Source organism: Sebastes fasciatus, chromosome 20, assembly GCF_043250625.1.
Source record: "Sebastes fasciatus isolate fSebFas1 chromosome 20, fSebFas1.pri, whole genome shotgun sequence".
Taxonomy (NCBI): Eukaryota; Metazoa; Chordata; class Actinopteri; order Perciformes; family Sebastidae; genus Sebastes; species Sebastes fasciatus.
Window position 1 is genome coordinate 26,438,752 of NC_133814.1, and position 27,569 is coordinate 26,466,320.

Below are 27,569 nucleotides of genomic sequence, written 5' to 3' on the forward strand. Positions count from 1 at the left end.
AACGGAGCTCGGCTGCTGCACCGGGGTCGTAGCGGAGCTCAGTTTCTGCTCTGTTCTTTTTCATTTCTTGATATTTTAAACTCAGTGTACATTTATTTAGTTTCTTTTGGAGCGTTTGTCACATCCAGTGAAGTCCAGCAACAAAGGGAGGAGGAACCAAACGCAGACGGATCAGGTGATCACGTGGTGTTTGTTGCTCTTTATACTTCCTGGTTCACGATTACGTGGATTAAATTGATTTTGTGAGATATATATAAATTACAGTGTATTACTTTCTGTAGGTATACATGAACGTTATATGAGAATAGCCTGAAACTATAGACCTCATTAAGGGATGTTTGTCGTTCACAAAGCAAAGTGCTTCTTCTTAGTTCCATTTGAGGAACCTGTTTGAGATGAAACATCGACTGACGGTAAATAAAAACAACACTTTTGAAAATAATTTTATTCCCTTTATTTTAAAAAACTGTCATCAAACACATAGAGACAAAAATACTATTAAAAAATATTCCATCAAGAACGTACACAACCAAACAGAACTACGGTGACCTGCAGTAATCTCTTTGTAGCGACAGGCGGCGTAAGTAGAATAGAAAAGGTCTGTGATGATGGAAAGTAAAATGGGATTAGACGAATAACTAACATGAGAAGTATGACGACGGGGTTGAAGCTTCGGTTCCCGGGGTCATGACGTTGGACCTGTGAAGGTGTGCGAGCGTAACGTCATGGAAGAGCAGTGCTAATAATTACAAGTTCTTAAACACAGTAGGTGTGGCCCCAGACGCACACACAACCCTATTGGTGGCTTGGTTTTTCAAAGTGTTCATGATTGGTTGAAAAACACTGAGAGCCAGCTCGGGATTGGTTGACTGGTGGTTGATTGTTGTTGAGACGTCAAGGCTCGATCTCCTCGGGGACGATGGTGATGATGACGTCCTCGTTGCCTCGCCGCACCACCACTCGCAGCGTGTTGTCATTCTTTATGGCTGCGCTGACGTCACTGGCCGAGGTGATCCGCTCGCCATTGATGCTGATGATGACATCTTTGTCCTGCAGGCCGGCTCTGTCAGGAAAGAAGAGGGAGGGTGTTTGTCTTTAGCAGGATTAATCTCTTTATAACTATAATATAATATATAAATAATATACTTTGTTACGCTACTTTGTTACGCTACTTTGTTACGCTACTTTGTTACGCTACTTTGTTACGCTACTTTGTTACGCTACTTTGTTACGCTACTTTGTTACGTTGTGCTGTTATGTTGTGTTGTTACATTACGTTGTTACGTTACATTGTTACGTTACGCTGTTACGTTACGCTGTTACGTTACGCTGTTACGTTACGCTGTTACGTTACGCTGTTACGTTACGCTGTTACGTTACGCTGTTACATTACGTTGTTACGTTACGTTGTTAAGTTACGTTATTACGTTATTATTTTAACACAAACCATTATCTTTTTTCTAACCTTCTAACAAAAGTAGTTTTGTTGCCTAAACCTAACCAATCGTTTCACAACGTTAACCACGTGGCATTATGCGTTTCTGCAAGCGTGATACGAGGCTGATATGAAACGTACACATTAAACTTTTTTTGGTTCAGAAACGTCGACATTCAACGAATCCCAGAAAAGTAAAATGCCAAAATTTTTTCTGGCGACTGGGTTGGTATGATAGTTCATAGGTTACGTTCTATTCTAACAAATCTATAACTATTTGAATCTGCAAATATGTTTAATACATGTCTAATATATTTGTATACATTTCTCTCGTGTTGTTCTTTCACATAACTATAGAGAAATACTTCGGATTTGAAGGCTTTGCTTTTATAAATAAAGTAATCAAACATCGTCTTTTTGTACCTTGCTCTAAAGTAAAGAGAAATCAGAATTTGCTCGACTGTGACTGAAGCAGTTTGTCTTCCCTGCCAGAGTCGGACAGTCTGGGTGGGAAACGCTCATGATTCTGCCTTCACTGCCAGCGTTCAGCCCGTTTCCAAATGCAAAACAGCAGCTTTGAAACCAGAAGTGAACTTTCCATATCCCTGCAGTCTCCACACACAGAAGGTTCACATCTAATAAATGTCCTTTCAGCGAGATCAGATCATCCTGACCTCGGCCTGTGTGCCAAAGAAACCCACCAGACAATAAGAAAACAAACTCTACCGGCTGTTTTCTCAGGTGGAACGCTGCGGTTTGATGTCAACAAGCTTTTCAACTGGATACCAAAAATCTCCCCACGGACAAAATACTGTATATTCTGCAGGAGTGAGTCTGGAAGAGTGGGCTACCTCCGGGTCTGAGAAGTAACGCCAATGCTGAAGTGTCTTAAACCTGCATTCTGTCTACCAGCCAGCAGGGGGCGACTCCTCTGGTTGTATAGAAGTCTCTGAGAAAATGAGCCTACTTCTCTCTTGATTTATGACCTCAGTAAACATTGTAAACATGAGTTTATGGTCTCAATCTCTAGTTTCAAGTCTTCTTGAATTAAAATTACACATCCCAAAATCTTTTAACAAATTGGGCGGAGAACACCAGATAATGTGGAACTAAGAAGTGCTGAGAGAGACACTCACGCCGCCGCTGGAGTCCCTCTGATGATCTCGATGACATACGCCCCGGAGGTGACATCTGGGAAGTCTGAATGCCTCTCCTTCAGCTCTTTAGCCAGCCTGAAGAGAAAAACATGAGCTCTTCATTAAACTTGAAAGGGGTGATGCATTGCGATTCATTTTAAATTACAACATGTGAGGCATTGCTCTGGTTAATCGTGACGCTCTGGTAAAACTGCAAATTTCAAGCCTTGAAAAGCCGCAACTTGGAGGAAGCATCTTGCTTAACGCCACCTGTCAGTCACCATGTACAGATTTAATCAGGTTGTTCAGGCTCAACAGATTCTTCTGATCAACAAGATCCAGGTAAATTTGGAGCGTTATTTAACCTCCTTCACGACAAGCTAGTATGACATGGTTGGTACCGATGGATTCATCAGGTTTTGTAGTTTCATATGATGCCAGTATCTTTATTCTAGCTTTAAAATCGCGAGTTGCATTAATGCATTAAAGAAATTACGGGCGTTAAAATGAATTTGCGTTAACATGTGTAAATAATGTGTACATTTTGCACAATGCCATCAGAAACAGGAACTTACGACGGAGTGAGACTCATCATCCTGACGCCGATGTATTTCTTCTTCTGGTATGTTTTACCTGGAGAACAAGAGGTAACGTAGAAAATGTGAGGTTTATCATCTTCTCCTGCCACTCTGTTTATCTTTTTATTAATGAAACAGGAGCTCAAGTCTACTGTAAGGTAGAGAAAGACATAAAGGTCTTTGACAGGCAGCTTTGCATTCTGGATATGTTTTTGGAGTTAATGTCCATGTCAATGTAAATGACTTAAAATCAACAATTATTTCTCTGACATGGGAGGACATAAACTGTGGACACATTGTGTGTCTTCGTCCTCTCTCTGTCTCTGAAATAAAGAGTGAAACCTTTGATCATTCTTTCGTGTGACTCTGCCAGGAACTGTCTGATCTTGTCTGAGGGGATGGCGAAGGAGATTCCTGCCGTGACCTTCAGAGTGTTGATGCCAATCACCTCTCCGTCCTGCAGGACACACACACACAAACACACACACACATTCATTAGCCATTATTCCTCCAACGCCCCACAGTAAAAGTCCAATATCCACACCAGGCTTGTTAAACATCATTTGTGACATCACATTGTTCTTTGTTTTAGTAACACGGCCGTCACAAAACAGACTTATAATCAGAGTCAGCTGTGATTTACATTTGTTAACGAGGACTTTATGAGTCTTGGTGTTTGTTTATATGAGATTACGTATACAGTATATATACACTCACCGGCCACTTTATTAGGTACAAGGTGTACCTAATAAAGTGGTTATTAGAGTGGTTATTTGAGTTACTGTTGCCTTTCTATCATCTCCAACCACTCTGCCCATTCTCCTCTGACCTCTGACATCAACAAGGCATTTCCGTCCACACAACCCCCGCTCACTGGATATGTTCTCTTGTTGGGACCATTCTCTGTAAACCCTAGAGATGGTTGTGCGTGAAAATCCCAGTAGATCAGCAGTTTAATACTCAGACCAGCCCGTCTGGCACCAACAACCATGCCACGTTCAAAGTCACTTAAATCCCCTTTCTTCCCCATTCTGATGCTCGGTTTGAACTTCAGCAAGTCGTCTTCACCACGTCTAGATGACGTAATGCATTGAGTTGCTGCCATGTGATTGGCTGATTAGCTGTTTGTGTTAACAAGCAATTGAACAGGTGTGCCTAATAAAGTGGCCGGTGAGTGTATATCTCTGTTTAACAACATATAGATGTGGTCCCAGTGATGGTGAACTCACGAATCTCAAGGTGAGACAAACTGTACTGTACGTGGCTGGTTACTTTACAAACTTCGACTTTCTTGACTTGCAAAACTATCTTTTAAATTGACAAACATCATATGTGTGATTCATGGCGTAAAGGGCGGGACTTCGCCTCTCTATCAGCTCTTCGTTCGTATCCCGTGTTCACAACGTTCAGTATTGTTTTCATGTACAAACGTAGAAGTTTAAAGCCCAACCATGTAGCTTTTTCCTAAACCTAACTAAATAGTTTTGTTGCCTAAACCTAAGAAAGTGTTTTCAATTCGCGTGTATTTACTGAGACCGAAACGTGATGCCGAGGGGTCTGACAAAGCGGCAGTACGTGACGAGTTGGGTTTTCCTTCACTCACCAGATTGACTAGTGGTCCTCCTGAGTTGCCGTACTGCAAGAAAACAACAAAGAAAGAATGTAAAAGAAAATAAATCACAAGAACGTTGAGCCAATCATTTCTGAAGTGAGAGAAATATGCAGATTGGTGCAGCTGCAAAGAGGCATTAATGTTATAATGACTATTTCTCCATCAGTAGATTTAGATGACCTCATGTTACGTCTGCATGACCCTGCTGTAATATGTGCACCTTGCACTACATGCACCAGGCTGTGGGTTTGTGTTGCTTATCAGAAGATTTGTCAGTCACTTCCAGACAATCAGCAGATCAATGCAGAACAGTGGAATCAGCATTGAAAACACTTAACCTCTTCCTCTTCCCGCGTTATTTAGCCTCCTTCACGGAAAGCTAACATGACGTGGTTGATTCCTCAGTGGTTTTCTAGTTTCATATGATATCTGATATCTTGGAAGAGGTTAAACTGCATCAAACATCTATTTACATGTGTGTCAAATACACACATGGTTATCATAAACGCAAACATGCAAACAATTTGGGTAGTGTCGTGTTTGGTTTTGCAGAATTTGGAGACTTTTGAGAGCTGAAGCTCGTGAAAGCCTCACGCTCTTTTTGCTCTCCCCACACAATGTGTCCGACCTCCCCGTCTGTCTCAGCCTCCTCACTCACGTTGATGATGGCGTCCGTCTGGATGTAGTCCATGTCGGAGTTGCGGAGGCCCAGCTCCTTGCCTCCTCTCTGGGTGGTGCTGACGATGCCGGTGGTGACGGTGTTCTGCAGGGAGAACGGGCTGCCGATGGCGACCACGAACTCGCCGGGACGCAGGTCCGACGACCGGCCGAGCAGCAGCACCGGCAGCTTCGTCTGCTCCACCAAACACACAAGGGAGGGAGACAGAGAGAGGGTTGAAGAAAGGATGAGACACTTTTATTCTTGTGTGTTTTTTGCTTTGGTGAAGCTAAAAAAAGAAAATATCCTCCAAACTCACATTGTGTTTTTCATTTATTGGGAGGAGAAAACAGACTCAAAGGAACACGGATAATGAACACCAGCACAGTCACTGGACAGTTGGCTGGACTCACACAAACACACACACACACACACACTCAGCCACACAGCTGTAAACAGCAGTTTATTCTCTCTAAGCTGTTGGAGACTGACGTGGATTTCCTGTGGAGAGCTGAGTCAGCTCTCTCCGTCTGGACGAGGCTTCTCTTCATTCATAACTCTGACTTAAAAAACTGTAAACCACCAGAACCGACGGCTCACTTCAGCCTCGTTTCCACCAGGACCGACCGGCGACGTTTAACATCTGAGGGTTTTTTCATTCTGTAAGAATCCAACCTCCCACTCAGTTCATTCAGGTTCATTCAATACAACTACTACGAGTATTTCCACAAGGGCTGTCAATCAATGCAAATATTTAATAGTGATTAATCGCAAATGATTCACACACTTTGTATCAGTTCAAAATGAACCTTAAAGTGAGATTTGTCAAATATATAATACTCTTATCAACATGGGAGTGGACAAATATCCTTGCTTTATGCAAATGTATGTATATATTTATTATTGAAAAGAGTCTCCATACCCAATTTATGTTATTCCAACACTGTTTAGGGACCCCAGTGTGTAAAAATATTCAAATACACCATTTTAGAATAGCTGGAAATAAGACATTGCATGCAAGAAACTGCATGTGATTATCATAAAGTGGGCATGTCTGTAAAGGGGAGACTCGTGGGTACCCATAGAGCCCATTTACATTCACTGATCTGGAGGTCAGAGGTCAAGGGACCCCTTTGAAAATCGGCATGCCAGTTTTTCCTCGACAAAGTTTAGCGTAAAGTTTGGAGCGTTATTTAATTTATTTATAAGGTTATTCTTGGTCTGCTTCTATCTTACCTACGGATCTACATCCTTCAAAAAAAGTACGGGAAGGTACTGTCTTCGCTCCAAAGACTTCATCCTACTAACTGTCCCTAAAGTCCGTACTGAACCGGGAAAAAAGGGCGTTCCAGTCTGCTGCTCCGTCTTCCTGGAATCAGCTACAAAATGACCTGAAACTTGGAGAGCTGCTCTCACTGAATGTGCTTCTAAAAGATTTGGAAACAAGCACATCTGGCTGCAGATGTTTTGAATGCTGATGAATGTTTTATCGATACCTTATGATTCTGTAATCTGCTCTTTGTCTTCGTTTGTTTTATGTCTGCAACCGTGTAACTGTGCTGCTGCCGATCTTGGCCAGGACACTCTTGGAAAAGAGATTTTTGATCTTAATGAGTTTTTACTCCTGGTTGAATAAATTAAAATAACCTCCTTTGCAACTGAGTCCATAGAACCTTAAACTCTCTCTCATAACCTTCACAAAAACACTTCAATAAAAGCAGGGTGTTGTCCGTTATCTATTCCCTAATGCAGTTCTCTTCACATCAATCGATTCTCACCGACATGTGGTCAGCTGGCAGTTTTCTGTACAGTTTAAAAAGCCTTGGCTGCTGTTGCTTCAGCACTTTTCTGTCTAAAAGTAAATATGCAAGAACAAAAAAGAAGAGTATTGCCAAAGGAATGAATCACAGCCATGTGTCATTACAGCATGAGATGGGAAGGGAGAAGTCTCGTTAGATAACTCGGTGAATACGCAGCAGATTTTTATTCCTACTGTTGTTTGTTTGGCTGCAGCTTCGATGAACTGGCTCATAATTATCAGCTTTTCCATCCCTGTCACTGCTGTTTCCAGTGCTAACATGGGAACGCTGAGTGTGCCTGACTGCTATTACACACACACACACACACACACACACACACACACACACACACACATGCACAGAGTTTATGTTGGCACTGGACGTAAAGAGCCCAGTAAAGACTTTTTTATAAGAATTAATCTGTTAAAATAGATTTTAGTAGAATTTTATTACTCTTGCATCTGGCTGAGTCTCCACTTTATTAAAGCCAGGAAACACTCAGACTGCAGACGGCTGTTTGCTCTGCCACTGATAATCATTTTCAGCATACATACACACTCAAAGGCATGCGCCAAAAAAAAATTTAAATTACATTTTTATTGAGTGTTTAGTTTACCTTGATTTTATTAAATAAATACAAGTGGCACAAGCTCCTGGCAGTTTGGTATAAACCCAGTCAAACTCCACTATTACATCTGTGTCAAAATGATCTTCAAATATATTGTTAAAGGATCCGAAAACGTATTTTCTCAATCAGTTTCAATTTAACTTAACTTTTATAACTTTGGGTTATTTAAAGAGAGATTTTAGTATTTATATTTTTCTTTGAGCCCCTTCTTCTATTACTGTCTCACATTCAGCTTTCATCTCCTGTTATTATAATACTATGCATTTCCTTTCTTTATGATCATGATTATTATTATTATTTGAATGAATTTCAATTTATTTTCCACTCACTTACTTACCATTATAATAATAATAATAATAATAATAATAATAATAATAATTATAATGATAATAATAATAATACTACTACTACTACTAATAATAATAATAATGATAATAATAATAATAATTTGTCTTTTTGTTTGGCTGTTTCTCCTTGCTTTCATTTCATTTCATTTTATTTTATTTTGACGCAACTGGTAGCCTTCATTGTCGCTAGTTCTTTAATGTCGGGTTGGTGTGTCTGGGCCTATAGACCGTGAAGTTCCCATTGGGTTGTGAACTGCCGTTTTGAAGCCTTGAGGTCGGCATTTTGGCCGTCGCCATCATGTTTTTTTGCAACCAGAAGTGACACGAGACGGTGGAGCTAAGTACAACCAAATGCTGAATAAGACATTTTAAGGCGACTAAAATATTACAGTTAACTTTCAGGAAGTGAAAACACACTATGAAAGGGTTAAAGTCGTAAGATGGAAACACGGACAACTCCCAGATCGGACAACGCCGTGGTAGCGACCTGTCAATCACAAGGTAGCCCCGCCCTAAAGCATCCCCTGCTTTATGGTCTATCTGACTCTAAATGGGACCATCATTAACTAAATGAACATCATGCTGTATTGAAGAAGACTTGAAACTAGTGATTGAGACCATAAACTCATGTTTACAATGTTTACTGAGGTAATAAATCAAGTGAGAAGTAGACTCATTTTCTCATAGACTTCTATACAACCAGAGGAGTCGCCCCCTGCTGGCTGTAGAGAGAATGCAGGTTTAAGGTACTTCAGCGTTGACTCTCAGCCGTGCAGTTTGCTGATTGGCCAAACTGTGCGCCGGCCTGCTGCATGTCGTCCTACTAACCTATTTCAGCCTCAGATGTGACACCGAGCAGAGAAACTGAGACGTAAAGCAGCCGTGATGTTCGGACCCGACTTTCAACACCACACTCCGCTGAGCATGACGAGCGTCTGTTTGTCTGTCAACGCGTGTGTTTATGTGTGTGTGTGTGTGTTTACGTGCATCTTGTGTCCCCGCTGATGACAGACACATGTGTCGCCCGTTTCCTCTGTTAAGTAACAAGCCTGAAGACTGTGACCCACTTTTGGTCGGGTTTAGTTAAGAGAGAGAGAAACATACTGTAAGTATCGAGGGACGAAGAGAGGGAAGGAGGAATGAGGTGAGAAGGGAAAGAACGAATGAAATGACAGATGTGACAGATGAGACAGATGTGTTTTACATCTCAGGGCAGCTGTGGAGCGATGAAGACATTTGCAGACAACCAATGGAGACGGATCGTAAACTGAATCTTTCTCTCTCTTTGTTTCTGATTGACGTGCACGATAAGCACATCTAAAAACCACAGGTATGCTCAACACATCTGTACATGACCAACACCTGGAGTATGTCCATTCGTGTCTATGTCTGTGTGTGTGTGAGAGAGAAGTGTGTGTCCTGAGGTTTGGTGAGTCAGGGCATATGACGAAGCAAAATAAAATGTAGAGCCTGAAACAGAAGCCAGAATGTGAGATCAAAGAAGTGTGCCTCTGTGCCTAACATAACATTTACACGTTTTGCACAAAAAGCAAAAATGCTTTTCGACTTCATGTCAGGAGACATCTGGAGTTTATAAATTCTGCATTGTTTTGATGAATTATTTTCGTTAAGGGCTACTAATTCACAAAGAATGGATGGCGGCCGCTGATAGCTCCATAAATTGTGTGTCTTTGTACGTCACTACACTTCCGACACACTTTCTCTGAGCGTTTACTGTTGCCGCCGACAGGTTCACGTTATAGTTAACGGAACGTCCGGTGCCTCATGCGGCGGTATCACACAACGATGAGGCATTACTTGCAACCTCTATCTGCCCCGTCTCGAGGTCCAATTTACAAAAGATATTGCGTTAATGATATTACAGCGTAAACACGGGACTTTCTCCAAGGAGAGCGTGTGAAACCAGAAGTCAATGTTGACGTATTTGTCTCGTAACTTCCGTAATTAAGTTACGGCACTGTCTATGTTATTTAAACCCAAACTGCGATCTTTTCCTAAACCTAAACTAAGTAGTTTTGTTGCCTAAACCTAACCAAGTTGATCTTTTCCTAAACCTACTGTAACTAAGTAGTTTTATTTTGAAAAGACTGGAGCGGAAATTGACACGTGCGTCACGTGTTGCTGGACATTCGGAGGAAAATGCACGAAAAATACTTTGCTGAAAGTCGTGCTGAGCGTCACAAGAAAAAAAAGGGGAATTTGTGTCTATGTACACGAATCAAATAGATTACATTTCGTGACAAACTGCCCTGAGACTTTCTAACACATATTTCTATACTGCAGTTTCTTATTACTCACCTAAATATACGTTAGTTGTGTTCTTCGTCAGTTTATGCTAAAATCGATTCAAATAAACCACCTGCTTGGCTGAGAGTTAGGAACTTGAAAACAAAGTTTGAACTTAATTCATAGATAGATTGATAGAGTACTTATATAATACATCCAAAGTTATTCTAATGAGGTCATTCCCCACATCATCACCACCACCGCCACCGCACACATGCACTCAAACTAAATCACCATCAAGCATATAGAGACGTATTATGAATGGACTCATTCAGCTCTTCTAATCACAGCTTTACTCCATCGGTTCGACATAAAGCTGCTCTGTTCGCCTGCACTGAACCACAACCACAACTCATCTGAAGCCGCCGTCCAACAGCACACTTCCCGCTGAGCTCCGCCCACCGCCAACATGACCACGTTTCTCGCTCTGTGGTTTTCACGATGACGAGCACTTTGTCCGGAGTGAGATTACAAAGCCGGTGGCGCCGCGTCCAGCCGTAATTTAAGAGACGCCAACACAGCAACAAAGCAATCAAACACAAAGAGAGCACGGCAAGGAACAAAGCAGAGTTCATCGCCCCCGTCATTATTTTCTCCTTCTCATTATCTCCATTCATCTATCACGCATAAGATCTACAGCGTACAGCGAGCTTGTTACAGGCTCAGTTAACCCACATCACACACACATTTCTCACCCGTAGTGTTATCCAGCCACGCAGAGAGTTTTATATTAATGTAACAGGAGGTCTTCCCCTCAACACAATCGAGTTTTTAGCACTTAAAGCACAAAGAAATGACATTTGAAGAACTCCAGAAACACTGACTACGTTTACATGCACACTAATATTCCACTATGATTCTGAACATGACAATATAGTGAATTTGATACGGGTCATGTAAACAGCATATTCTGTTTGGATATTCTGAATTAGGCCTCATTCTGAACGGAGCATTTTCAGATTAAGACGAGTGGGATCTGCTGATATTATTCAGGTTTTAGGAGCGCTCTTTGGACATGTTACGTGCCGACAGTTTGCAGAGATACATGCCCTAAAGCCACTAATTTCTTTAACACATATGAAACTAGTAAACCTAAAGAATCCATTGGTACCAACCATGTCATACTAGCTTGTTACGCAGGAGATTAAATAACGCTCCAAACTTAAATTTTGGCCATTTTCAAAGGGGTCCCTTGACCTCTGATCGACTGAGAGCAGTTCCCAGAAGCTGCTCATGGAAAATGATCGATGCTGGATCAAGGTGGAATATCGCCGTGAGGCTTCACTGGATGAGTCAAGACTCAGAACAACAACAAAGAGCTCCTGTCTGCACATGCTCAGAGGACACCTGCCTCACTGGCAACAGTACAGATCAACACTGCTGACTGGAACACACATTTAATCAAAGTAAGTGGGGTTTCAATCACCAAACTATGCACTAACAGGAAGGATAACGATGTAAATTGTGCCACCGTAACAGGTAAAACTAAAGTGCAATAACGGGGACAGCAAGCTAAGAACAACACTAACATATTATCACCTTTTAAGTTGGAAACATGCAAACTGTTCAGGCTGGTCTCATACAACATTCGTAGCTATACCTATGAAAATGAATGACTGTGATATTATTGTAATCGTGAACCAGAAAGTATAAAGAGCGGGGAACGCTGTGTAGGGAGGAGGTTGGCGTGAATGGATGGGTCAAAAAATACCGGACTTCCGCCCTGGAGATCGGCGTTCATGTCTCGTGTCAAACCACAAGTCAGCGGTGATTTATTTGTCCCGTAAGTTAATTACTTAAGTAACGCTACTATCTTTTCCTAAACCTAACTAAGTACTTTTCTTGCCTAAACCTAAGGAAGTTGTTTCCTGTGACGAAAAGACTGCATGCATGTAACAAACGGAAATTGACGTGTTGCTGGACATTCGTAGGAAAACGAACACATTTTATTTCGTAAGACATCATACGAACCGTTGTACGAGGACATGTTGCATATTTTGCTCATCCAGCAGATACGGAGCAACGTTACCTCTCATTTGTAGTCCTGTTTCTGGCCACTAAATATAACTCTTTACCTTCTATCTAAAGATCAAAAGACAGTTTGGGTTATGTCGATAGTCAGGACGAAGTCAACAAAGCCTCCGTGTCTCCATCCTCTGAAGCTTATCTGCCCTGAACAAGCAGCTACACGTCTGACTGCTGCGTCTGCAAACACTTTACTGTGGAAATTAGACCTAAAAAACACTGACCTGCACTATGTACAGTACACACAGAGAGATTTGTGCTACCAGACAGTGTAGTTGTGTTGACTCACTTCTTCTTTCAACACTTCTTTCTGCTGTGATTTGAATCAGTATCTCATGGAATCTCATATTTCACCTATCACCAACATTATTACAAGAAAAACGTTAAAATGATTCCACTAACTGTTGGTGTAAGCAGCTGAACATGTGTGTGTTGGGATGGATGTGTGGAGGGCTGTAAGTCATTTGTGCAGAAGAACAGTTGCCTCTTGGTTTTTGCATGTAAACCACAACCACAAAGTGCTGAGCAGTTTGAGGATTTCTGCACAATTTGATGCCCCGAAGCTCCAGTTACACCCTGCTGCTCCGCCCAAACACGCCGAGATAAAACCAAGATCTCTGTCTCTGTCTGACCGGCAAACATCAACTCACATCCTGCAGCGTCAGCGTCTCTCTGAGTGTGTGGGTACGTGCATTGACTTCGTGTTTTTCCCATCACATCTAAAGTTAAACCTGAGACACACCTGCCTGAGCCGGCACTCTGCACTGCTCTCATACGGCGGTTACAGCTGATGACGCCGTCCCGACCCACGGCGTCATCATGAAAGCGTAGCACCCACTCTCCGTTAGCTCTGTTAGAACTGTTGCCGTTGTTTGCGCAGCCGTCGCCATGTTGAGACCAAGCCCCCAAGAAGAGCGCCGGTCGTTGATCCCAACTTTCGTAACGGCCAAACGGCGGTACTGCAACTTCCGTGTCCGTCACGTGATGCCATTGGGCCCAAAAAGACTTTTTCAACTTCCCAGTATGAACACTCTAATAGTCCTTATTTAAAAAATTATGTTTTTAAAGTTGTAAAACGCACTAATAGCTGAATCCAGAGTTATTTCTCTTCCTCCGTTCATGTGAATGAGACCCAGACCGAGGCTGGAGCGCCAAGCCGTGATGACGGAGTGACGTTGGGACCCCGTGACCGAGTCATGCGACCGAGCGGACGCTACTGCGCATGTTCCACGTGCCCAAGATCTGGGTACTTTTCCAGGCAGAAGTCGAGCCATTTAGGCTTCATGCTCCACTGAGCAACTCTCATAGGAATGAACGAGGCCCCGCCTCCAACGCTGGATCCAGTTCTCTTCATACATCCATGGTGCAGAGCCACGCGAATGCATTAGAAATGCTCTGAATTTCAAATAGATTCTGTCTTTCAGAGACGATATGAGGAGCGTTTCAGTGTCCTCTGAAGGAAGATTTGATGTTCAAATGTTACATTTACAATAAACATCAGTTTCAAAATACCATAATCATGCTTGTGGTGATGTTTCTATTCTTTTGCATGTTTGTGTGACTCTGTGGAAACATCTTTACCCCACCCCCCCAAAAAAATAAACCTGCTTTCCACTGATGGCAGTTCAAGATGGCAGGAAGGATGTTTGTGTATGTGTGTATAGATGGCATTAGCAGGTCTGAACCGGCCCTCCTGACAGACTGGAGGAGGCAAAGAAACTGCACTTCGAACTAAAAATGATCAGTCTCATTTTAAATTGACATACCCTGTTGTATTTATTGAGTTTTCTGTACTATATTGGGTAATAATTTATTCATTTTTGCGATTTATGGGGACGAAAATTACATTTTAAGGTCCAATAATGTCACAGTAATACCGTGAGGAACTGATGCAGGATATACAGTATGTGGGTCCTTAAATAGAGCCTTTAATATCTACATTTAAGACTTTAAAAGTTCATAAAGTTTCTCTAATCTGGTGTGAAGAGTTGTGTAATGCATCCTGTCTGCCTTCGTAAGCACAGCTGGACTCATTGTCTGCTTTCTCTTATTATATACAGTATATTATAGATCCACAGCTTTAATTAGCCACGTTCAGTCATACTTTTTATGCTTTGGTTCTTTATTTAGGTGGGATTGATCTGACAGTCTAATATAGGATCTCAAACTCCTCGGGGCAGATTTAAACACAACATGGAGGGATGATATATTTGAGCACTTTGTTCTGGTGAGTAAATCTGGCATCAATATTTCTATTTTTACCCGTGAACTGGACGACATTCCCCTTTAAGCGTCTGACCTTGTGCAGGATGTTGCAGCTCAGTGTCTGTAGACAAATGAGACACGTTGACCTTCGTATGCTTAAACTGTTTTTCCATTGCACTCATTTTGTGGTTGAACCTCACTTCCTGAGCTGAGCCCGGCCGTCCAGTCATCCCTGGACCAGAACAAAGTGAAACGATTCTCTCTGTCTCCTGACCCGCGCAAACAGATATCCACTTTCATGAGTCATGATATTATTTCTGCTGAGGCGCCTCGTCTCAAATATCCCACTGAGCTCAAATAAAAACGTTCCATTTAGGGAATGCTCACGAAAAGCACATTCTCCAACAAAGGAATAAATACCTGAATTTGTTTTGGAAAAATAAAAGAGAGAGGAGCGGAGACGTCTGTCTGAGAGGAGAGCTTAGAAGGAGAGAGAGGACACAAAGAGCTGCATCGTAAAACAGAACCAGACTGAGAGACAGAAAGAAAAAGATAATACGAAATGATGAAATCGAGGCGAGAGGAGGTTTCTTGCGTATATTTTATGCTATATCTCTACTGTCCTCTTGATTAAGATGCATCCCCTCTCCAAGTCTTTGTCACAATCAAATAACTCATCAGTGTGGAGAAAGCAAGCAGTCTTTTGACCGCAGTGAAAATGTTGTTTTTGAAAGGCTAAACGCCAACAAATATGGATTGAAACTGAATATTTTGTTAGATTAAAAAAAATGTGAATTTTGGAAACGATTACATCTCTCTTTCTTCAATTCAAACATTTTAACTTTTGGACTTTACAACGTTCTGGAGTTATTGGGAAAGTTTGGACCACACAAGTTGGATACAATCCTACGCAGCCGCCACTGGAATCTAATTCTACAAATAGGATAATACTAACAACATTAATGATCTTTATCTGACACTGTGCACAAATAACTAAGTGGCAAAAAAAAAAATCTTTTGCATATATTATTCAGTTTATTGTGTTATTATAGCTTTAGTTATACATATGCAAATGTGATTTTGATTACCTCAGAGCAGACAAATCCCCGTGCACCCCCTGAGATCTTTGGTGCCTCGTCCTGGACCCCAGGTTGAGATCCACTGCACTAGATTTCCCAAAAAATCTGACAAATAGATAAGCTCTGCCGTCAACCTGGGACCTTCATCCCTTCCAGTAGTTTGTAAACGCCTGATTGTTCCTCTGCACATGCTCTACTTCACAGAGTTTGAAGAAGCGATAGAAACGTGATGGGTGAATGATCATCTAGAGTGAAGACCTAAGATATCGAGCGTGATAGATGGATGCAGATTTCATGATTTCAAGGCAACTCGGAGGTCAGATAGAAGGGAAGATAAAAGGAAGAGTCCCTACAAAGACAATAAAAACAGGAATAAGAAGCATCCATCCATCCATTCATCTCTCTCTCTCTGCTCACCGGTGCTTCGATCTGGATCACAGCGATGTCGGCCTTCTCGTCCACATCCATGATCTTGGCGTCGTATGTGGCTCCGCTCTTCAGCTCCACCTGGAGGAAACATGTGACCTCACTCAGCACCAGTCTACGCTGCCTTTCAATGTTTGTTTCAAACCATGTAACTAAATCATTACGTGCACGTTTTGAAATGGACATTTTCACGTTTGGAAAACAATAATTTACACAGATTAGCTAACACATTAAAATATAATTTATTACAAGAACATAATGTGAGCCTGTTTTCCCTGCACTGTCTCTGCAGCTGTACCTTGACTCTGTGCTTGTTGGCCACCACGTGAGCGTTGGTGACAATAAGTCCGTCCTCTGACACGATAAACCCGGAGCCGCTGGCTACTGCCACCTCCCGCTTAGAGAAAATCATCCTGAGCAGAAAGAAGAAGAGAAGAGGCATGTGTTAGCTCTACATGCAACACATTCTCACTACCAACTCGTCAAATACTGCCGCTTGGTCAGCACCCCTCCGACACACGGGGTCCCCCTCTTGTGTTACTTGTGGACGGACCGGGGACGGCGTGTCAATATACGCTCGTTACATGCATAGTGTCCTTTCAAAATAAACTTCAGTTGTCCCAGGAAGTTTAGTCAACACAATCACTTAGTTAGGGTTAGGAAACGATCGTGGTTGACGTTAACTTCACCGACGTAGGACTCATGTGACTCTCGGGACGGTTACCGGTTTAGTTTCACACAGGACACCAACAGCAGTCTCCTGGTTGAAAGTCTTGTCTTTGTTTGACCCGTCCACCTCCCCGCTCTCCCGCCCGCCGGCCCTGAGCCAAACTCTCACGCTCTTAAAGCTACGTCACGTTCTCTGACCTTCGAGTAAACCCGCTGGTGAGTTTACATTTGCATTGGCTGAAAGCCTGGTTCATCACTTACAGTCGCTAAAGGGCGCCTCCGTGCGCCGGCATCTGATGCCAAACGGCGATATTTGACGAGTTGAGAGTGAGAACGGGTTGCTACATACAGAGTACACATTTAATGGATGAGAATGTTGTTATTTTTCAGGTATTTGGTCATAAACCGAAGAGATGATCTGAGGATGACGCTAGATGGAAAATCAGGCGATCACCAAAGATATTACAACTAATTAATCATGAGGAGGATAGAGATGTCGGTGACAAATTTCTCGGCAATCGATCTAATATTCTGTTCGACTGGGGAAACAGTCCAGAAGCTAAAGAGAGGAAGTAGAAAGGCAGGTCACTGTTAGTGCTGTTAGGGAGTTGGATCAGGTCGTTTTTCTTACTTGCGGTACAGTTCAATATGAACGACAGCAGGTGCGATCTTCTCCACCACGTCAGCAATGAAGTTGTACTTGTAGCGGAGGCTGTCAGGATTCAGCTGAGCTGGAGGGGGAAAACACACCGTCAGTGACCTGCATCACACACACACACGCACACACACACACACACACACACACACACACACACACACACACACACACACCTGGCTGACCACTTCATGACCACAGTTGAATGGATTTTGCTCAGCAGCAGCAGAGTTACAGGAGGTCAATCATGTTTTGTACACTCTCAAACTAGAAGTGCACTCGGAGAGCGCAGACCTCCGCCAAGGTCTGTGGTAAGAAGTCTGTCTTTAAGGGCGATTGCATAATAGGAACAAATGATCCAAACCGTGCCCTCGCCGTTCAGCTTGCGCCATCATCCACATGTGTTTTTGTTTATGTTGAGATCAGCTGTACGTCGCGGAGCAGCATCGGAAAATCACTTCATTGGAAGTGGCCAGAAACAAAATAAAACTCATGCTTGCAACAGTCACCAAGTGTGCCGTGGTCGAAGTAAACTGTAATGTCACTGTGTTTGATGAGCAAAAAATGCAGAATCAACAGTCCTCCAAACGGACAAACCAACAAACAAACCAACAAACCAACAAACCAACAAACCAACAAACCACTGCGGTGAAAACATAACCTCCTTCCTAGACATTCGGCCTTGGCGGAGGTCATAAAACAGTTTGACCACAGTAACAGAGATGAGCTCCTGTTGTCAGGTCAGATAAAAACACCCTTTATTGGGTATACAGAACGCCCTGTCTGAGTTTCATCTGCGTGTGCGGCAGGGTGGTTCAGGACGCTGTGATGGGACACAACCTGTAGCTGCTGTGTCAAACTGCATCCAGATGTGGAGTGCAGTATATGAACTGTAGTCAGCTGCTCTCACTGAAGCTTATAAAACAAAGGAAATGACTCAGAGCCTCAATAGATACGGAGAGATTGCAGAATGGGAGGCGGGGGGGGGGGTTTAGGATGTTTACTGAGAAAACTGTAACAGTCCAAGCAGAGCCGCTGCCGCTGTCACCTTACATAACCCCGTTTTTTGGTTTCACTCCAGCTGTGCTGCAACATCTGTCACAGCTACATCTTTCTTTTCTCATTTCACTGGTCATTTGTAAGACGGTTCCTCCCAGTCTGACCCGCTGGGACCAGTTACACTTTCTGTGTGTGATGCTGTCGAAAACATGTTTTCTCAAAAGCAAAAGCAGCACATGACGGGAGCAGACACTGAGACATTAAGGCACTATTAATGTTTGTTTATGATGAAAACTCTGACCAATCACAAGCAACCAGGGACACATGATTAAAATGTCACAGATCGCAACTATACGATGCACTTTATCCTCACAAGAGTTACCAGATCACTCGTGTGCTCTTTTATAACCAACATTTGTTCATGCACGAGAAGGAGAACAGAGAGCCAGTGGGGACATGTCTGTCTCTGTGTCCTCAGGTCACACATCTGCAGGATCATACTGTTGTTGTATCTGAGCTGATTCACTCCACATACTTTCTTCAGATCTCATCACAGTCGCCGAGCTCGCTCCTCATCACCTCGTTCCACTTCATCGTCTTCTCATTCAGAGATTTAATGGGTCGCGCTGCCCGGAGCACATAAAACGTTTTAGGGGGTCGGAAACAAACCAATAACAGCATGTCTTTTGACTTTACATTTAAAAGTGCAAATAGTGTATTCTCTTTTTTGCTTCAAAATAAAAGAAAAAATGTTTAAGCTACATTAGTTCTCACACAGGCAATAATCAGACTTAAATATTCATCAGAATCATAATAATAAACATAAAGTCTGGCACTCTACATTAGCTTCATTACTTTAGTTTGTAGTAGTAGTAGGGCTGTCAAAGTTAACACGATAATAATACATTAATGCTAATTAGTGATAAAGATACTGTTATCATATAAACTAGAAAAACCTGATGAATCCACCGGTACCAACCATGTCATACTAGCTTGTCATGAAGGAGGTTAAATAACACTCCAAACTTACGCTAAATTTTGACGAGGAAAAACTGTCATGTCCATTTTCAAAGGGGTCCCTTGACCTCTGACCTCCAGATCAGTGAATGTAAATGGGTTCTATGGGTACCCACGAGTCTCCCCTTTACAGACATGCCCACTTTATGATAATCACATGCAGTTTGGGGCATATTTTTTATGCTAAATGCACTACCTGTGAGGGTTCCTGGACAATATCTGTCATTGTTTTGTGTTGTTAATTGATTTACAATAATAAATATATACATACATTTGCATGAAGCAGCATATTTGTCCACTCCCATGTTGATAAGAGTATTAAATACTTGACAAATCTCCCTTTAAGGTACATTTTGAACAGATAAAAATGTGCGGTTAATTTGCGGTTAATCTCGGTTAACTATGGACAATCATGCAATTAATCGTGATTGAATATTTGAATCGATTGACAGCTCTACTTTCAAGACAGATCTTCATTAAAAACATTTATACTTAGTGCAAGTCCTCAAATTCTTGACTTGAGTCTGACTTTAAGGACGTTAAGTCATGTGACTCCAGTTCAGGCTGAAGTCCGACTCACATGACTTGAGTTGACACCTCCAGGACCTCCTGTAGAGTTTCTGAACTAAAATAAAGTTCACTTCAGCCTTCAGCTGCAGCCGACCGTCTCAGACACTGATGTGTTTATGTGTGTGTGTGTGTGTGTGTTTGGCTGGAGGATTAGTGGTGTACCAGCTGCTGCAGCTTTGAAGTGAACTGAATGGAGGCAGTCAGGCGAGCGGAGAAACATCCAGACATCAAACGTGCTGCAGGTGTCGGTAACAGCGCCGTGTATACGGAGGTCAAAAAAGGTCAGTTCTACGCTGACTCAGTGATTAAAGCTGCAGCAGGTACATTTTAATAATCAGAGCTCAGATGTCTGTGTCCTTGAACGCACCAACTAAAGCTCCTCTCACAACATGCACTGCAACCAATCTAGACATTACCTGGAGGAGCTGTATGTGAGACCGCAAACATCCGAATCATTCACAGATTTGACCCTGCCTGCTCTCTAGTACAACGTCTGATTGAGCCCATGTGTGTGAATAGAGCTGCTGAATTCACAGCAAGCGAGTGGACGTGTTGATGACGTTTTCTATCACGCGGCTGGCGCAAAACTGAAAGAAAACAAACATCCGAGGGTGAAGAAGAAGAGCCATATACATCTCCATTTAAACTGGAGATTCAGGGACTTTTGTCGGGAAGGGCCGACGCCAAAATCGTCAGACAAATTCAAGGAACGGCAAGAGACTCGTAACCTGACCCTGTCGGATGGTTTGTAACACAGAATGATCTGAGAAGCCGTCAGGTGATGGGAGCTGATTGGATGAACCATCTGTCAATCAAACTAATGAAAGCGAAACTAACTGAAGGCGAAAACATCCCCTCACAGGACGCTGATTGGTCCGTTGTCCGGTATTATTATTTCATAGAAAAAGATAAATGAAGGAGATTATTTGTTCATTGATTATATATTTGCAGGACGGTTTGTCTCTGCAACTCTCAAATCTAAAAACAGATGGTTTGTTTCAGACTCCTGAAGCAGCTCCAACATGTTATTCCCCTCCAAAGCCAGCAGACTCCCTGTTTTGAACTTAATGTGAATTGTCATTAAGAGCCGGACGAGCCTGAACTGGGAAACATTCTTCCAGTTCCTGAAAGAGTTGAGTCACCGTGCAACTGTGTTTTGTTGACGCCGTATCCAGGCCTGTCAATCTGACAAAGAGCTCACAAGTCTGCACAGGGAGCAGAAATAATAAAAAAAAACATAATGAGAAGGATCCTTTCAAATCTGGGTTAAATAACCTAGACTGACCCAGATCGAAGTTACACAATCCACCAATCAGCATCCAAGAGATGAATCATTACAGAAGACTTAACGTGGTGTGTCACGCTGACTTCTTCCAGATTTCTTTCCTAAAAAACCTCAGAGAGGAGCGATGACACAAACCTCTCCATCCCTCTCAGACGAACAGCTCAGAGATAGGAGGAGAGGAAATTAGCAGCGAGGAGAGGAGGGAAGGAGAGGAGAGAAAGTAAAGGAGGATATTAAATTAAAGGAGACGTGAGGAGTAAGGTAAACAAGAGAAGGAGAGGAAGAATTACTTGCTAGTCTTCCGTGCGAAGGTGAAAAGGGATGCATGAGGATCAGTGAATGGGAGGAGAGGAGAAAGAGGGGAGGAATATGATGTGGGAGCAAGGAAGAGGAGAAAAGTGGAGAGGAGCGACAACTCCCAGACTGGACAACGCCGTGGTAGCGGCCTGTCAATCACAAGGTAGCCCCGCCCTAAAGCATCTCCTGCTTTATGGTCTATCTGACTCTAAATGGGACCATCATTTACTAAATGAACATCATGTTGTATTGAAGAAGACTTGAAACTAGAGATTGAGACCATAAACTCATGTTTACAATGTTTACTGAGGTAATAAATCAAGAGAGAAGTAGGCTCATTTTCTCATAGACTTCTATACAACCAGAGGAGTCGCCCCCTGCTGGCTGGTAGACAGAATGCAGGTTTAAGACACTTCACTTCTCAGACCCGGAGGTTGCCCGTTGAAAAAGATAAGGGCAGAGGAGAAGAAAACTGGGGGAAATGGGGGATGAAGATTACAAAGAAGAAGCAGAAGGAGGATGGCAAGGTTGACGGGAGAACGAAGAAAGGGAATGATAAGATAACAAGAAAGGATGGAGGAGAAAAGAGGAGAAGACTTTGACCTGGTTGAACTCCACTGAGAGTCAGAACCAAACTGCACTCTGCAAACTGGTGTGTTCACAGCTGCAGCTACACTAAGTGTGTGTGTGTTCCTTAATATGCTTTCATTTCTCTCTCTCTCTCTCTGCTGTTTGTTTTTGCAGCACAGGGGAGGCAGTCAGGACCTCCTGGCCTAATTTCAAGACATGACCTTGTTAAGATAACATAAAGTGTGTGTGTGTGTGTGTGTGTGTGTGTGTGTGTGTGTGTGTGTGTGTGTGTGAGAGAGAGCGAGAGAGGTAGAAAAACATCCCCATTTTTTGGTGCAGTGCGAGGCGCCGATGCAAATCGGACTGATCAGCAGATGGAAAGATGCCAGACAGACAGACAGACAGAGAGAGACGAGGACGCACAGAGATGCACCAAGAAAACAGCTTCTAACAATGTAGTTCATCTCAGATACTGATGCTGTAACTTGTTAAAATATTAAAACATTTTACACGAGTTGAAGTTGTGATGAAACACGTTTAAGTTGCAGCTGCGGCCAAAAACATGCTGCAAATTCTAATGATCTAATTTAGATTCTGGTGTCATTACACGCTGTGGACTGCAGTACCAGAGGTCACACAGAGGAAGCATTAAAGCAGGACTGTGTAACATTTACTGAACAGCGCCCCCTGTGGCCACAACTGATAACTACAGGATGATGGTAATAATGCTAACATGCAAATTAACAGTATAAGCAAACGTATAGTTATATATTACCTGGAAATAACTTTCTAAAGTTTATTAAACTACAACGTCTTTAGGTTTAGACAACAAAACTACAACTTCTTTAGGTTTAGACAACAAAACTACATCTTCTTTAGATTTAGACAACAAAACTACAACTTCTTTAGATTTAGACAACAAAACTACAACTTCTTTAGATTTAGGCAACAAAACTACAACTTCTTTAGGTTTAGGCAACAAAACTACAACTTTTTTTATGTTTAGAGAATAAAACTACAACTTCTTTAAGTTTAGGCAACAAAACTACAACTTCTTTAGGTTTAGGCAACAAAACTACAACTTTTTTTATGTTTAGAGAATAAAACTACAACTTCTTTAAGTTTAGACAACAAAACTACAACTTCTTTAGGTTTAGACAACAAAACTACAACTTCTTTAGGTTTAGACAATAAAACTACAACTTCTTTAGGTTTAGGCAATAAAACTACAACTTCTTTAGGTTTAGGCAATAAAACTACAACTTCTTTAGGTTAAGACAATAAAACTACAACTTCTTTAGGTTAAGACAATAAAACTACAACTTCTTTAGGTTTAGGCAATAAAACTACAACTTCTTTAGGTTTAGGCAACAAAAGCAATAAAACTACAACTTCTTTAGGTTAAGACAATAAAACTACAACTTCTTTAGGTTTAGGCAACAAAACTACAACTTCTTTAGGTTTAAACAATAAAACTACAACTTCTTTAGGTTTAGGCAATAAAACTACAACTTCTTTAGGTTTAGGCAATAAAACTACAACTTCTTTAGGTTTAGGCAATAAAACTACAACTTCTTTAGGTTAAGACAATAAAACTACAACTTCTTTAGGTTAAGACAATAAAACTACAACTTCTTTAGGTTTAGGCAATAAAACTACAACTTCTTTAGGTTTAGGCAACAAAAGCAATAAAACTACAACTTCTTTAGGTTTAGGCAATAAAACTACAACTTCTTTAGGTTAAGACAATAAAACTACAACTTCTTTAGGTTTAGACAATAAAACTACAACTTCTTTAGGTTAAGACAATAAAACTACAACTTCTTTAGGTTTAGGCAATAAAACTACAACTTCTTTAGGTTTAGGTAACAAAACTATAACTTCTTTAGGTTTAGACAATAAAACTACAACTTCTTTAGGTTTAGGCAATAAAACTACAACTTCTTTAGGTTTAGGCAACAAAAGCAATAAAACTACAACTTCTTTAGGTTTAGGCAATAAAACTACAACTTCTTTAGGTTTAGGCAACAAAAGCAATAAAACTACAACTTCTTTAGGTTTAGGCAATAAAACTACAACTTCTTTAGGTTTAGGCAATAAAACTACAACTTCTTTAGGTTTAGGCAATAAAACTACAACTTCTTTAGGTTTAGACAATAAAACTACAACTTCTTTAGGTTAAGACAATAAAACTACAACTTCTTTAGGTTTAGGCAATAAAACTACAACTTCTTTAGGTTTAGGCAACAAAACTACAACTTCTTTAGGTTTAGGCAATAAAACTACAACTTCTTTAGGTTTAGACAATAAAACTACAACTTCTTTAGGTTAAGACAATAAAACTACAACTTCTTTAGGTTTAGGCAACAAAAGCAATAAAACTACAACTTCTTTAGGTTTAGGCAATAAAACTACAACTTCTTTAGGTTAAGACAATAAAACTACAACTTCTTTAGGTTAAGACAATAAAACTACAACTTCTTTAGGTTTAGGCAATAAAACTACAACTTCTTTAGGTTTAGGCAACAAAACTACAACTTCTTTAGGTTAAGACAATAAAACTACAACTTCTTTAGGTTTAGGCAATAAAACTACAACTTCTTTAGGTTTAGGCAACAAAAGCAATAAAACTACAACTTCTTTAGGTTTAGGCAATAAAACTACAACTTCTTTAAGTTTAGGCAACAAAAGCAACAAAACTACAACTTCTTTAGGTTTAGGCAATAAAACTACAACTTCTTTAGGTTAAGACAATAAAACTACAACTTCTTTAGGTTTAGGCAATAAAACTACAACTTCTTTAGGTTTAGGCAACAAAACTATAACGGCTTATAGTGACTGATAACGCCTATTTATCAGTCTAATCAGTATTTTTTTTTATTTTACTCCATAAACGTGTCAATGAAGCTCATTTGAAAACGGATTCTTTGGAGGAGAAAGTTCAGTGTGTGTGTGGACTGCTGCTGCTGAGGTCATCCAAGTTCACACATGCACACGCACACGCACACCCATCTCTCACTTGTCCCGCAGGCTCCTCTCTGGATGAAGATCACCGGCGGCTGCTGCAGCTTGATCGCCCGGTTGCTGACTCGCTTCAGCTCGCAGACGTTCCGGTAGGAGACTCCGTCGCTGCCGCACACCGGGTCGGAGTTGGTGCACGTGCACACACCGGCTGTCCCTCTCCTCCTCACGGTGCTGGAAACCTCCACACCTCCACCGGACACCACGCACTGCATCCCCTCTGCACACTCACTGTGTCCGTTACCGGAGTCGGTACCGGTGCACGGCTCGCCCTCTCCGGACGCGCACACCGGGCAGCAGTCGCAGCCGTCCAGCACATCACCGGCCAGACAGTCCGCAGGGATCGGAGCGCACTTGGATTTGTCGCACTTCTCCGAGCAGCCGATGGCGAAGCGTTTAACTATCCGAGATCCGGAGACCAGAGTCGGGCTGAAGAGCAGCACCGAGACGACCAGGACCAGCTGGAGACGCATCATGGTGATGGAGCAAGAAGAGTCCTGCAGGAAACTCTGAGAGAAACTGAGAGATGCACTTTAAATGATGAATGTGCAATGCTCAGATTAGTGTGCTCTTGCAGTGTGGAAGGTCAGGATGAAAACAAACTGATGCAGAGAGGAACTTGTGTTCTGGTTTATAAAAGCTGCAGGATAAACAGGAGAGGATTGGTGGGCGTGTGTGACGTCACTGTCAGGAGGAAGGAGGGATGCTGGAGGTGTGTGTGTGAGTGTGTGTGTGAGATGTAAGTGGTGCATGGTGGAAATTCACTGTGCATTTAACACAAGTAATTTTGAGGTAGTTGCATTTAACTCGAGTATTTCATTTTTTTTTCTACTTTATACTTCTCCACCACATTTCAGAGGAAACTATTGCACATTTTTCTCCACTACAGCTGTGTACAAATCATAGATAGATAGATAGTAACTTTATTGATCCCGACGGAAATTAAAGTTTCCAGCATCACAGTTCCATAGTGCAAAACATGTTAGTAAAAAGGCAGTAAAAAAATTAGTAGTGCAAAGTACAAAAAAATATACCAGATATAAAAATACAAGGAGATGAAGAAAACTGTTAAAACTGAAAACTGTGCAGGGTAACAACTGTGATACACGACTATTAAAAAGGTGAATTTAGTGCAGAAGAGACTGTTAAAGGTGAGTATAGTGCAGGGTAACTCCAGTAGCTTAGTCTATGAAAGTGCACTGTGTGCATTATTATCTATTATCCTGCAGACCAATTTTATTTAACGCTTTTAGTCGCATGTTTTTTGTGTGGAAAATGTCTTAACACTGTATTATGATTGATTTACCCTTATGTGAAGCACCTTGAGATTTAGCTGTATTTTAAAGGGTGCTATATGAATTAAATTCATTGTTATTATATATATAGCTCAAGATATGACATTAATAATACATAAAAGCCATGAGGCCTCAGACAAACTGGAGGATGCTTCATCACAAGACTGCTGTCAGTCAGCTATCTCAGGACATTTTAATGAATTGTCTCAATGCATAAAATTGATATAATCACCCCCTTTCCTGTAAAAATGATGGATGTCACAGTGTCTGTCTCAGTTGTTTGTCTGTCCCTCGGTCCCTGCTGTCTCCAGCCACTTCTCACGACCCCCTGCGGTGCCGTCCTCCATCCGTCCACCAGATGTCCTCAGACTCTCCCACCTGTCCTAATCACCTGACCCCCACCTCCACCTGCTCACCTGCTCACCTGCTCACCTGCTTCCACTTCCCCTCATCAGTCCTGACTTTCTCTCAAGAGACATTTTGACTTGTCATATAGTAGGAAAAGCACAGGTGTTACTAATAAGACTAACGATGGATTCGTTATATTCAAGTGTTCCAGTGAGAATAACAGCAAGCCAGCATGCACAATACTGGAATCAAAGCAGCTAATTGAAAATCATTATTTTCATTATTTACACCACTGTGACGAGTCAAAACATCTTCCGTGAAAAAAGCCCATTTCCTCTCATACTCTACCAGATAGGCCATTTCACCAAGGCTTATTGAAAGAGGCTGGGACCCGGTGTTGAGCTCTCGGGTATGACATGTGCCGTGGAACTGGAGCTGCGTTCGTGCATTGTGATTGGCTCAGTGCAGACCATATTTTTCTGTGCATGTGTGACGCGTTTGATACGAAATGTCCAGTGTCAATTTCCACTTTAGTCTTTTTAAAATATACTTCCGTCTTCACAGGAAACAACTTACTTAGGATTAGGCAAATAAAACTACTTAGGAAG

The 27,569-nt window shown here is 41.8% G+C and overlaps 1 protein-coding gene across 1 annotated transcript; it reads right to left on the minus strand.

The window, feature by feature from the left end:
• Window positions 1-430: 430 nt before the first annotated feature.
• Window positions 431-25,936, minus strand: htra1b (HtrA serine peptidase 1b). Its single transcript, XM_074620954.1, has 10 exons — window positions 25,317-25,936; window positions 17,536-17,635; window positions 16,534-16,648; window positions 16,227-16,316; window positions 5,420-5,614; window positions 4,753-4,785; window positions 3,492-3,606; window positions 3,147-3,204; window positions 2,572-2,667; window positions 431-1,063 (listed from the first exon to the last, which is right to left on the minus strand). Exons 1-10 carry the CDS (start codon window positions 25,792-25,794, stop codon window positions 895-897), a joined length of 1,449 nt encoding a protein of 482 aa, XP_074477055.1. The 5' UTR covers window positions 25,795-25,936; the 3' UTR covers window positions 431-894.
• Between the last annotated feature and the right edge of the window lie 1,633 nt (window positions 25,937-27,569).